Below are 13,756 nucleotides of genomic sequence, written 5' to 3'. Positions count from 1 at the left end.
GCGTTCTGACCCCCGAACCCCAAGCTTCTCGCACTGAACCAATGAGAATGCTCACTCTTGGTATCACCCGCGTTTGACCCTGATACGTCACTACCGCGGGAAAGACCTGTGTTTAGGTGCTTCGTAATTCGATTTTTTTCTTATTTTCTGTAGAAGTTTTAAAAGTTCATAACTTGCATCAACCATCTACCGGAGAACAGATGACCACTTCGTCTGTATCAAAGGTAGGGCTGGCGAAGGGGTTCTTGCTGTTTGATTGATGCTGCTTGTGCTTTTTTGTTTCACCAGATGCAGAGTACCTTTCATTGTATAACTGCACCACGCTCGTTGCATTTATGCATGTATGTGATTGTATTCCTAAAGTAAACGAATGCAATGGATTGATCAGACACGCCTGTTTATAACTGTGGAACAAGCAGCGAGTTTCACATTTTCTAACGGTATGGGTTTGTTAATACTGTAAATGGTGACACGCTCGACCGTGTGCGGTTTATTTCGAATGACAAGTTACGTAAACTTATAACGCACATACTAAACCAATGACAGAAGAAAGAATGCGCAAAAATATTGGAGAAAAATATAAATTAATATAAAATACTGGAGAAAAAAAGAATGACCGTTTATGTCTTAAATCCCAAATACTAATTTAATTGTAAACATCACTGTCCCACTGGTGAAAGATACTGTATAGTAATATACAAAATAAAAGTGGAATTGACGTTTTCCATGGAATGAAAGTCGTGGAATACCGAAAAGGTGTTACAATTATACCCAAATAAGGAAATGACAGCTTTTGTTTTCAAAACCCCAGAATTAATCTTAAATGTATTTTATGTCTGTATCAGTGTAACTGTCACGGTTTTAAGATTTATGTTATAGATGTTAAAATACAGGCTGTAACGCTCTGCATTATTTTCAATAGGCATTCGTTTTTAGCAAGTCCTTGCTATGTTAAGATACTCGGGTTACATATGCCATCGCGCATCTCTTCACAGCAAATTGGCCAGTTAAATCAACTCTACTTTTCCAGTGTGCATATGGCTCCACGGTGTAAAAGTTACACTTTTGAAAAAGTAAATTAATAAAATAACACTTCCATAGTGTAAAATATTTAACACTGTGGGAGTGAAATGTACATCTCTTTCATTCGCACTGCTGTAATGACAAGTAAACTTAGTAACGTGTCAAATATTGTTTTATTACCACAGAGGTAAATATTGTAGCGAGCACGAGAATAATTCACCAAGTCACAGGTACTATGTGGTTTGTTTAGGCAATCAACAGAGCACTACCTCGCCTGAAGGTAACATTCACATATTACAGGGTATTGCAAAATAACTGATAGGGGCACTTACAATAATCACAACATTTATAATAACGGTATTTCCCACTCCCAGCACTCCCTACTGCCGTACTCCGGGCACGGCACATAATCTACCAGCAGGTGGCAACGGCGAGTCAGTCCAGCCGTGCCCGTTACAACAATGCTGCGTATTATTACACTGGATTGGTGTACTTTATTTTACACTGTGAAATATACCTTGGTCAGGCTAAAACAACAAGGCGTGGTGTCTGAATGAAAATCTAAAATCAGCTCTAACACTGGGATTTCAACAGTGGCTGATTTGCAGTGCTGTCTCTCAAGCCTCTTTACGCACTTGTGAAGTCTGCCTATACTGGTGGTTTCTGTGCATGTCTAACCTCCTGATGATTCGCGGTGTAGCAGGGTCTTGACTACATACAGTGAGTGACTTTAAACAGCAAACCGTCAAGCTGCTTTAATTCGTGAAAATATGTTGATTGTAAAAAATAAAAAATCATATTAACAATTGTCACAAATGAAGGCTACAATACTGGCGCATTTCTATGAATTATTAGAAGTGTGTTTATGTGAAAAATGAAAAATGCCACTGTAAAAAAGCATGCATAATACAGAGTGGCTCATCCAGTTAAAGCGCTGCTGCTGGGAGCGCAGGATGAGTCACACAGCTTGGATGGCACCAGTTTGTGTCCAGGCTGTGCAAAGAGGCAGAACCTTGCTGGGGACCCCGAGGGTGGCATCACATTGGCCCTGACGCTCCCGGGGTGAGCGCAGGATGAGTCACACAGCTTGGATGGCACCAGTTTGTGTCCAGGCTGTGCAAAGAGGCAGAACCTTGCTGGGGACCCCGAGGGTGGCATCACATTGGCCCTGACACTCCCGGGGTGAGCGCAGGATGAGTCACACAGCTTGGATGGCACCAGTTTGAGTCCAGGCTGTGCAAAGAGGCAGAACCTTGCTGGGGACTCCGAGGGTGGCATCACATTGGCCCTGACGCTCCCGGGGTGAGCGCAGGATGAGTCACACAGCTTGGATGGCACCAGTTTGAGTCCAGGCTGTGCAAAGAGGCAGAACCTTGCTGGGGACCCCGAGGGTGGCATCACATTGGCCCTGACGCTCCCGGGGTGAGCGCAGGATGAGTCACACAGCTTGGATGGCACCAGTTTGTGTCCAGGCTGTGCAAAGAGGCAGAACCTTGCTGGGGACCCCGAGGGTGGCATCACATTGGCCCTGACACTCCCGGGGTGAACGCAGGATGAGTCACACAGCTTGGATGGCACCAGTTTGTGTCCAGGCTGTGCAAAGAGGCAGAACCTTGCTGGGGACCCCGAGGGTGGCATCACATTGGCCCTGACACTCCCGGGGTGAGCGCAGGATGAGTCACACAGCTTGGATGGCACCAGTTTGTGTCCAGGCTGTGCAAAGAGGCAGAACCTTGCTGGGGACCCCGAGGGTGGCATCACATTGGCCCTGATGCTCCCGGGGTGAGCGCAGGATGAGTCACACAGTTGGATGGCACCAGTTTGAGTCCAGGCTGTGCAAAGAGGCAGAACCTTGCTGGGGACCCCGAGGGTGGCATCACATTGGCCCTGATGCTCCCGGGGTGAGCGCAGGATGAGTCACACAGCTTGGATGGCACCAGTTTGTGTCCAGGCTGTGCAAAGAGGCAGAACCTTGCTGGGGACCCCGAGGGTGGCATCACATTGGCCCTGACACTCCCGGGGTGAACGCAGGATGAGTCACACAGCTTGGATGGCACCAGTTTGAGTCCAGGCTGTGCAAAGAGGCAGAACCTTGCTGGGGACCCCGAGGGTGGCATCACGTTGGCCCTGACGCTCCCGGGGTGAGCGCAGGATGAGTCACACAGCTTGGATGGCACCAGTTTGTGTCCAGGCTGTGCAAAGAGGCAGAACCTTGCTGGGGACCCCGAGGGTGGCATCACATTGGCCCTGACGCTCCCGGGGTGAGCGCAGGATGAGTCACACAGCTTGGATGGCACCAGTTTGAGTCCAGGCTGTGCAAAGAAGCAGAACCTTGCTGGGGACGCTTTCACACCCTCAGAACGCCTGGGATGTGTGGGGACTCTCTGTGGTGAGGAAAAAAAAAACATAATGGGATATTACAAATTAGGGGGGAAATAAAAACAATAATTAGTCACTCAAAAAAAAAAAGCGTGTATAATACAAAGCAGTCTAATTCTAAATTCCCTTTCTTTTTAGGGCTGCTTTGTGTTCAAGCCAAGTTCGAAAAAAAAGAAGACTTCCTTAACAGCAAGTAAGTGAGGGTTGCCTCCCAGGAGCTCTCTTAAACAGAGCTGCTAGTCCAATTTTGTGTCTGTTTTACACCGAGACATTCCCAGCTGTGTGTCTCTAATGCTTGGGTGGAGATAAGTAATTGGTGTTTGCAGTGTGGGGAAATCTGCAATTCTGACTCGTAAAAGACATCATAATAACAAGTCATTTTGCGTTGATTCATTTTATAACCCAAGACTCTAACCTTAATCATGTATTCCTTTCTAAATGATTGTCTGGGTAATATAAGACAAGACCGCATCAATCCTGCGTGGTTATGTCAATTCAATAAAAACACAGTGACGGGGGTAAATGCAGTGTCCAGTTTACAATCCTGGTTCTTTGAAAGCTTTACTCTGTCTTTAACTACTTGTTCATGTCATTCTGACTCAGAACTGTTGTCTTTGCTCAGTCTGACTGGTTCTGAAGTATATTGTCAATATTTACTGTTGCACTTTTTAAATATTCAGATTAGGGATGCCATCAAAAAATGAAATGCCCCGTTTCCTGCTGTGTGGTCATTAATGCAGATTGGTTGAGTGCATCTTCCATTTCATGCCTGTTGGCAGAAGCCATGCTGGCTGATGGAAATCTAATGTGGAGGCAGGCTGGGCCCCTGGACACTTTGTGTAAAGGCTTGAACGCTGCATTAGACAGGAAACGACCTCCCGTTGGACAGGGAGTAATGTTACAGTAAAAAATGAAGCTGGAGAAATGGGAGTTTGTGTGATGGATGGAAATGGTAATATCCTGTGTGGGAGAAGCTTATTTTACAAATGACTTGTTTTGCTGCCTTGCCAGTAGTGATATGTTATAAAAAAATGTTTTCAATGTACAAATGATGTGGATCCCGTTCTGCAGCTCTGCACAGCTTGTGTAGTGAAGGGTACGGTTACTGAATACACAGCACTATCCTAAAGGCAGATTCCATTTCCTTACACCTCAATATCATACATTCCCCTTACTGTTCTATCATTTCATTAACATTGACTCTCCTGCCCGAGAACACACAGCTGCTTTCACAGGCCACAGGCAACTCTAATCTACCAACACCATTGCTGATCACAGAGTCAAAGATCAAGTCTAGAACACTGAGCAGGACGAGAGCCCAGTTACAAGGGATTTTAGAGGACATGGTGGTGCTGCTGAAAGAGAGGCGTTTCTCACTTTAGTTTCAACTTGCCAACCCCATTGATTGCCTTTGTCACGGTTTTTTTGAAACCTTACCCATGGAGATGTGTTTATAAAGGGCTGGTATTTCACCCCTAGGTGATTATTTTCATGATGGGAAAGCAGATTCCCAGAACAGCGAGTCACGGTTTGAAACTTGCCAATCACTGTGGCAATGGATGAAGGCTGAAACCGAGGTAAAGTACACTGCATCTCTCCCAGACTATTATACTGGTACATTCTTAACTAAACAATTAAATTGATGAGTGTTGAAATATAGGTTAATTTACTTTGTCTTTTCTGTATTCTGTGTAGACAGTTCAGGAGGACCTAAACAAAAAGATCCTGGACGACTTACTGGAGTTTGCGAGGAAATCCACTGCCAGCTTCCAGTCGAAAACAGACGACTGGGCCTCCCGAATGAGAGCCAGCGAGATCCCCACTGCCGCTCTTGTTCTGGGTCAGTCTTGGAAACTAGCACGGATTTATTGCGCAGGAGGATAATCACAGGCACACACCAAGTGTCAAGAAAATGATATTGAAATATTGATATCCTATGTATCTGTCTATCTCATATATATATATATATATAATGTTACACATACATACACACACACGCACACACACAGTGCTTCCTCAGTATAATGCAGGTCTCGGGGGGGACACAATATGAGCGCTGTAACCGAAGAGCGTTATAAATGGGGGGGCGGGGTGGGGTGGGGCAGGGCGCTGCGGGACGCTACGGGACACAACACACATCTGACCAAAATACAAAATAAAACAACTCCCTCCTCTCTATAATGCACATATAGTGAGGCAAAGATTTAACTCTTCATGAATTAACCATGCATAAAGCACCGTGTGCTGTAAAAACCTTTGTATAAGCCTATTTTCTTGGTATTTTTAGGGGGTAAGATAACCACGTAATAGGCCTAATATTTATTTACTTATATAACAAATGCTGAGTAAGATGTCTGTGTTATAAAGTGCCAGCGCAGCGTTTCATCAGATACTGTATCTAAAGGGAGAGACAGAAACAGAAGTTACACTGAGAAGTTGTTTACAGTTCGAACAACACTGGTACTGTATTCACTGTAGAAATAGTGCATGAATCACTAGTATAGGCAAGGCTGGATTAACGCATAGGCAAACAAGGCATGTGCCTAGGGCCTGAACTCAAAGGGGGGTCCCAAAACGGAGATGTTTTTTTTTGTTTGTTTTTTTACATATACAGATTTGATTGGAAAAACGTCACTCACTGACATTCGAACCCAGGCATGTATCTCAAAATCAAATTGTTCTGACTGGTGTTACTCAGATTTCTGTTACATTACCCCATAGAATTCTGTATCCCCACGTTATTCAATGCTTGTGCAGGTACAGTTTTTAAAAGATTCGCTGGACATGCACGCACAATATTTCTCTGTCCGAGCCCCGTTGTGTTCTGCTGCAGCTTGCAACAAATATTGTAAACAAGATGAAACTAATTCTATAGCAAAATAAAATAGCACATTTAACACTGCTTATTTTCTAGCTATACAGTACGCTCAGCCTCCTGCGTTGCTCAATACATGAAACCCTTAAAGTAACCTCATACAACACTGATTTCAGGGTCATAACAGCTGGTGAGCATGGAGCACATTCCAATGTATGCGTTATAGTTGAATAAGTAGCAGTGTATTTAAGGGGTTAAAAGTCGTCGTCGAGCTGTGCTACAGGATTTAATGTAGGCTTCAGTTTGTCGATTTATTCAGTCATTCATAATAACTTCAAATTGAGAATTCTACCTGTTGTAAAAGGGTGGAGGGCTAGTTATAAAGGCTAGAATGTATATAGAGGTGTGTGTGTGTGTGTGGCTGTTTGTTCAGGGGTAAGGGGCCTGCACGTGTATGCTTGCCTAGGGCCCAGTGATGGGTTAATCTAGCCCAGAGTATAGGGAGACTTGCTGTCGGAGCATTATATCCAAGGCGTGCTATAACCGAGCCTTATAATACTAGTTTCAACTAAAGCTGCATCCACGGGAGTGAAGAAGGTAATGTTAATGTACATGACCTACTCACCCCACAGAGATTTGCATAAAGGCTGTCTTATGAAATACACAGGGTCTTCTGGGAGAGTCTGATTTGGACTATTCCCTTATAAAAGTTTCTCCTAGTAAAAACATAGCAAAGTGTAATAAAGCACTGTAAAAGAATAGGTAAGCATTGTAAAGCACAGAGAGGTATAGTGAAACATATTAATAAACTTTGCAAACCAGAGTAAACTATGGTAAATGCGTAGTATAACCATGGGAAAAGCAGAGTAAAAATGCCATGCAAAGATACTGTGATACATTCTTCAAAGGATTTGCTTAAATAAAATCTTCCTGCCCTTAACTTTAAGGGTGTGGTGGTATTATTGTAACCCTAGCTCTTGGCTATGAGTAGAGTTATCTGGCTCTTGGCTATGAGTTCAGTTATCGAGCTCTTCTATGAGTAATAGTTATCTGCTCTTGGCTATGAGTAATCGGTTATCTAGCTCTTGGCTATGAGTAGATCAGTTATCTGGCTCTTGGCTATGAGTAGATCAGTTATCTGGCTCTTGGCTATGAGTAGATCAGTTATCTGGCTCTTGGCTATGAGTAGGTCGGTTATCTGGCTCTTGGCTACGAGTAGATCGGTTATCTGGCTCTTGGCTACGAGTAGGTCGGTTATCTGGCTCTTGGCTATGAGTAGGTCAGTTATCTGGCTCTTGGCTATGAGTAGATCAGTTATCTGGCTCTTGGCTATGAGTAGATCGGTTATCTGGCTCTTGGCTATGAGTAGATCGGTTATCTGGTTATCTGGCTCTTGGCTACGAGTAGATCGGTTATCTGGCTCTTGGCTACGAGTAGGTCGGTTATCTGGCTCTTGGCTACGAGTAGGTCAGTTATCTGGCTCTTGGCTATGAGTAGATTGGTTATCTGGCTCTTGGCTACGAGTAGATCGGTTATCTGGCTCTTGGCTACGAGTAGATCGGTTATCTGGCTCTTGACTACGAGTAGATCGGTTATCTGGCTCTTGACTACGAGTAGATCGGTTATCTGGCTCTTGACTACGAGTAGATCAGTTATCTAGCTGTTGGCTACGAGTAGATCAGTTATCTAGCTCTTGGCTGTGAGTAGATCAGTTATTTTTCTCTTTTTCCCTGCAGGGGTGAATGTGCCGGACCACGCCATGACCTTCCAGAGCTTGTCAGCACTCCTCCAGGAGTCTGTTACCCCCTATGTGGTCTGCTTGCAGTCGAAGGAGTGCTCGGGTATGTGCTAGTCTGGAGTAGCACTGGACATAAAGAAGCAGGTGGATTTGTATGCAGTACATTTGTCAGAATTGCCAGGATGTGACAGATAACAACAAGTGGACACGCTCCAATAGGCAGCACAGCTGTATAGTTATTGATGCTGTCGTGCTTGGGGAACATGGAGACAAGGCCCAGTATGATGATGTCCACAGGATGGGTTTGATGATTCTCCTATAGCAGGGATCTCATAAAGAATCCCCATCAAGCAAAAGCAGTCGGAACAGAATGTCCTGTTGCTGCACAAGGCCTGGCTGGAGCGAAGCCAGTGGAAGCCTTGATCTTCAAGGGAATGTAGATATGAGAAATACAAAATAAATAAATGTAATTTTAAATGCTAAAGTCAGATCTTTTATTGATTGGTAAGAGTATTTGCAGAAAAGGTTTAAACCTTTAATCTATAAAATGTAGAAGTACAGGCTGATTTCTCCCTTAGGATAGCCTTTCATTACTGTTGAAGACAGAGAAGCTGTGTGATTAGTGTTGCTATGTGTGTTCTCACTCTGCCTGTCCTCTCTCTGGGGGATGAAGCTCTGAAGCAGGTCCTGCAGAAGGTGCTGGTGCAGCTGATAGGCCGCAGTGTGTCTATGGACGATGACGATGATGAGGAGGACCAGCTCGACCCACGCGCTGCGGGAATCCCTTCCAGGAAGATGCTCTGCTCCATGGCCACGCTCTGTGGCTGGTACACAGCTGTTACACAGGTGAGACACTCCACTTGATGTGAATCCAGGCCAGAAGGCAGTATAGACTTCAAACATAGACTCCTCGGTCAAAGGCCCTACAGCTGATTAATCATTCTGTAAGTCGTACTCTGCATTATTACCATTGTTTATCTCTCTTATGTTCCTATACAAGAAATGAGCTAGACCCCAAAATCAGGTGTTTATAATCCAGGTCTGGTGACCGTTAAAAATAAATCCCCGGCTATACACAACAATGTGTAAAGCAATACAATAATAAACAACAAAACAAGAACCTAAAAGACACTGTATCCGTTGGTGATCCGGAGCACAAGATAGTTTGGGGATGTCAATCTGGTTAACCCAAACGAAGGAAAAGACCAGCGTTACCCTGGCCCCTATATGTAATCCCGCATGACATCTAGGTAAACGGTTGCAGCTGCCTTATTACTTGCATGGATCGTTTACCTCTCTAGTCAATAGATGTCAACAGAGTCTGGCAGTGATGGATGTCTCTAGTATAGATGTCAGTCTGGCAGATGATGGAGTTTGGATGTCTCTGGCAGTGATGGATGGATCTAGTATAGATGTCAGTCTGGCAGTGATGGATGGATCTCTAGTATAGATGTCAATCTGGCAGTGATGGATGGATCTCTCTAGTATAGATGTCAGTCTGGCAGTGATGGATGGATCTCTCTAGTATAGATGTCAGTCTGGCAGTGATGGATGGATCTCTAGTATAGATGTCAATCTGGCAGTGATGGATGGATCTCTAGTATAGATGTCAGTCTGGCAGTGATGGATGGATCTCTAGTATAGATGTCAGTCTGGCAGTGATGGATGGTCACTCTGGCTCTCTAGTATAGATGTCAGTCTGGCAGTGATGGATGGATCTCTAGTATAGATGTCAATCTGGCAGTGATGGATGGATCTCTAGTATAGATGTCAGTCTGGCAGTGATGGATGGATCTCTAGTATAGATGTCAGTCTGGCAGTGATGGATGGATCTCTAGTATAGATGTCAATCTGGCAGTGATGGATGGATCTCTAGTATAGATGTCAATCTGGCAGTGATGGATGGATCTCTAGTGGCAGTAGATGTCATGTCTGGCAGTGATGGATGGATCTCTAGTATAGATGTCAGTCTGGCAGTGATGGATGGATCTCTAGTATAGATGTCAGTCTGGCAGTGATGGATGGATCTCTAGATGTCAGTCTGGCAGTGATGGATGGATCTCTAGTGTAGATGTCAGTCTGGCAGTGATGGATGGATCTCTAGTGTAGATGTCAGTCTGGCAGTGATGGATGGATCTCTAGTGTAGATGTCAGTCTGGCAGTGATGGATGGATCTCTAGTATAGATGTCAGTCTGGCAGTGATGGATGGATCTCTAGTATAGATGTCAGTCTGGCAGTGATGGATGGATCTCTAGTATAGATGTCAGTCTGGCAGTGATGGATGGATCTCTAGTATAGATGTCAGTCTGGCAGTGATGGATGGATCTCTAGTATAGATGTCAGTCTGGCAGTGATGGATGGATCTCTAGTATAGATGTCAGTCTGGCAGTGATGGATGGATCTCTAGTATAGATGTCAGTCTGGCAGTGATGGATGGATCTCTAGTATAGATGTCAGTCTGGCAGTGATGGATGGATCTCTAGTATAGATGTCAGTCTGGCAGTGATGGATGGATCTCTAGTATAGATGTCAGTCTGGCAGTGATGGATGGATCTCTAGTATAGATGTCAGTCTGGCAGTGATGGATGGATCTCTAGTATAGATGTCAGTCTGGCAGTGATGGATGGATCTCTAGTATAGATGTCAGTCTGGCAGTGATGGATGGATCTCTAGTATAGATGTCAGTCTGGCAGTGATGGATGGATCTCTAGTATAGATGTCAGTCTGGCAGTGATGGATGGATCTCTAGTGTAGATGTCAGTCTGGCAGTGATGGATGGATCTCTAGTGTAGATGTCAGTCTGGCAGTGATGGATGGATCTCTAGTATAGATGTCAGTCTGGCAGTGATGGATGGATCTCTAGTATAGATGTCAGTCTGGCAGTGATGGATGGATCTCTAGTATAGATGTCAGTCTGGCAGTGATGGATGGATCTCTAGTATAGATGTCAGTCTGGCAGTGATGGATGGATCTCTAGTATAGATGTCAGTCTGGCAGTGATGGATGGATCTCTAGTATAGATGTCAGTCTGGCAGTGATGGATGGATCTCTAGATGTATAGATGTCATGTCTGGCAGTGATGGATGGATCTCTAGTATAGATGTCAGTCTGGCAGTGATGGATGGATCTCTAGTATAGATGTCAATCTGGCAGTGATGGATGGATCTCTAGTGTAGATGTCAGTCTGGCAGTGATGGATGGATCTCTAGTATAGATGTCAGTCTGGCAGTGATGGATGGATCTCTAGTATAGATGTCAGTCTGGCAGTGATGGATGGATCTCTAGTATAGATGTCAGTCTGGCAGTGATGGATGGATCTCTAGTATAGATGTCAGTCTGGCAGTGATGGATGGATCTCTAGTATAGATGTCACTCTGGCTCTAGTATAGATGTCAGTCTGGCAGGGATGGATGGATCTCTAGTATAGATGTCAGTCTGGCAGTGATGGATGGATCTCTAGTATAGAGGTCAGTCTGGTTGCTGTCACTGCGACTATTCAGTGAGCTTGGCTGACATACCTTGTTTGTTTTCTTCTTCAGAAATCTGCTTCCCCTTCTCCAGGGAAGAAGCGTCACTCCTCCAGTAAGGGTTGTGGACAGCGCCCTCCAGTGGTGGTGATTTTTAAAGACCTGGAGAGCTTCACCCCCAGAGTACTGCAGGAGTTCATAGTGATCAGCAGGTGAATGGACATGGGTTAGACATGCCATGTTAGAGCAAAACTAGCCTTCAGCATTGCCTCTGAACTTTTTACAGCCTACGCAGAAAGGACTATAGAGCTTCAGTCATGAAGAGAGGGGGAGAGAAGCTCTTACACATGCTTTGTGCAACACAGGCACGCACACACAGAGAGACACAGACACACACGTTTAGAGAGACAGACTCGCACACAGAGACACAGACACGCACTCGCGCAGAGACCTTGAGCTCCACAGTGATTAGGGTACTGACAGTACCGAAAGAAATGAAAGATAAAAACCTAACATCAAGCAGAGAGCACTTTTAGATTTATCATAATTATCAATTTATTTAAAAATACTGGTTATACAATGTTTATTTGTGGCTTCTGGAGTCTGAAGGCACATGCACATATTTTTTTTTTAATGGGGAGACCTACATCCACAGATGTGTGAAATCCATGGATAAATGAGGTGTCATTGCGTGTGACTAGAGTGCATGAGTAAAATACAGAAACTAGTAATATAACCCAAATTAGCGTTTACTGGAGATGTATGCAATACAATATATTACGAAGACAGAAGAATGTTTTAAAATTAGTTTGCTTTGACTGATACTCCTGGCAAAATCTTTTAAAAATGTGATACACCTCCAACCCCGTTTCCCTAGCTTTTTCAGGTTTTAAAATACTAATAAAAATGAATATACTACAAAGCTACAAGATCATAAGACATTTTATGATGGGAATAAGCTATTCATACCATCATAGCTCACAATTTACTTGTAAATTAAGCCATATGTCTAGCAGCTAGAAATATCACAAGGCAGGCCTGTGTGCTGCTGGATATTCCCTTGGCTGAACTGTGAAGTGCGTGACTGGCCAGAAGTCTGTCTTCAATGAGGATGTGGTTTTGACAAGGTGACAGAGCAGTTGGGTATGTTGCCCCCTCTCTGTCATCACACACTTCACAGGTCGGGAGGTTTCTTTGAGGGGAGCAGCTGGGAGTTAGTTTAGAGCATTAGTTTCCTAGCAGTCTGCAAGTAATCACAAGTCTTCAAAACATCCAGAAGTGTCACGTCAAAGGACGGCCCACACATTAAAAATTGACAAAAATAGGAAAAATGACTTGTTGTGTACTGTAACCGATTTATGTTGTAATAAATGTGATGGTGATGGTCACAGGATTTCTGTGAGATCGAAACTGCTCTCGTGTGTATAATGCACCCTTCCACAACGTGACATGTTTTTTTTCTGTTTTAAGTCGGTACATTCAGCAGCTTCCCCTTATTTTCATCTTTGGGATTGCAACGTCTCCGATCACCATCCATGGAATGCTTCCTCACTCGGTCTCCTCCCTGCTCTGCATCCAGCTCTTCCAGTCCCTCTCCTGCACACAGCACCTGGCCACTGTCATTGACAAGGTACTGCTTCTGACCTCCATCTCCGTGTTAAACACACAACTAAAGAAACTCTGGCAGACGAATGGCTTTATGCATTCTGTATTTGAGCAGTTCTGCAGCAGTGTGTGGGGACTTGCTGCATTACAATTTAGAAGAAGAAAAACTATGACAAGCTCAGACAGTGGTCTGTCTATAAATTACCACAAATAGCCTGTTTGAGCTAATTAAACCAATTAGAAAAAGAACGTATTCCTAATTAAAAGTGATACATTTTATGAGATCTGCTTTATTTTGTATTGTACTACCTATGCAAGGTGATTAAACAAAACACAATAGTCTCTGTCGACTGAGAATGTTCTCTAGTGCAAAGTTTACACCTGTTTAAGAGGAATAACTAATTGGTAATGTTCTACACTTGTGAAACGGCTCCTGGAGATTCATTTCACATTCTCTAGAGAAGAAACAAACAAGAGATTGGTGCACTGCTTTACTGATTTTAAAGTATTTTTCTCCTATGTTGTACAAAATATACAGTACATGCTACATTTGTGATTTCTATATAGGTTTAATTGCATTTAATTGTACACAGGTTTACTTACATGTTAAACAAATAGTTTTTGTTCATTTTTTCTAAAAATATCTGGACACGAAACCTAATGTTTGTCTCAACACTAGACGTGTGGCTTGATGTGGCGTAAAGAGACTAACTTCTCCTTGAATGTGT

The 13,756-nt window shown here is 43.9% G+C and overlaps 1 protein-coding gene across 1 annotated transcript in view; it reads left to right on the top strand.

Moving 5' to 3' along the window:
* The first annotated feature begins 91 nt into the window (after positions 1–91).
* The window catches only part of orc3 (origin recognition complex, subunit 3), a 28,540-nt gene continuing 14,875 nt past the window's right edge, over positions 92–13,756 (top strand). The window contains exons 1-8 of the mRNA XM_041253712.1: positions 92–224; positions 3,541–3,595; positions 4,882–4,979; positions 5,098–5,242; positions 7,954–8,058; positions 8,629–8,801; positions 11,496–11,635; positions 12,894–13,053. Of these exons, the coding sequence (XP_041109646.1) occupies positions 201–224; positions 3,541–3,595; positions 4,882–4,979; positions 5,098–5,242; positions 7,954–8,058; positions 8,629–8,801; positions 11,496–11,635; positions 12,894–13,053 (900 nt within the window). The 5' untranslated portion in view covers positions 92–200. The remainder of the gene's footprint in view (positions 225–3,540; positions 3,596–4,881; positions 4,980–5,097; positions 5,243–7,953; positions 8,059–8,628; positions 8,802–11,495; positions 11,636–12,893; positions 13,054–13,756) is intronic.

This window comes from Polyodon spathula, chromosome 6, assembly GCF_017654505.1.
Source record: "Polyodon spathula isolate WHYD16114869_AA chromosome 6, ASM1765450v1, whole genome shotgun sequence".
Classification (NCBI taxonomy): Eukaryota; Metazoa; Chordata; class Actinopteri; order Acipenseriformes; family Polyodontidae; genus Polyodon; species Polyodon spathula.
This window is presented reverse-complemented; position numbering and strand designations above follow the sequence as displayed.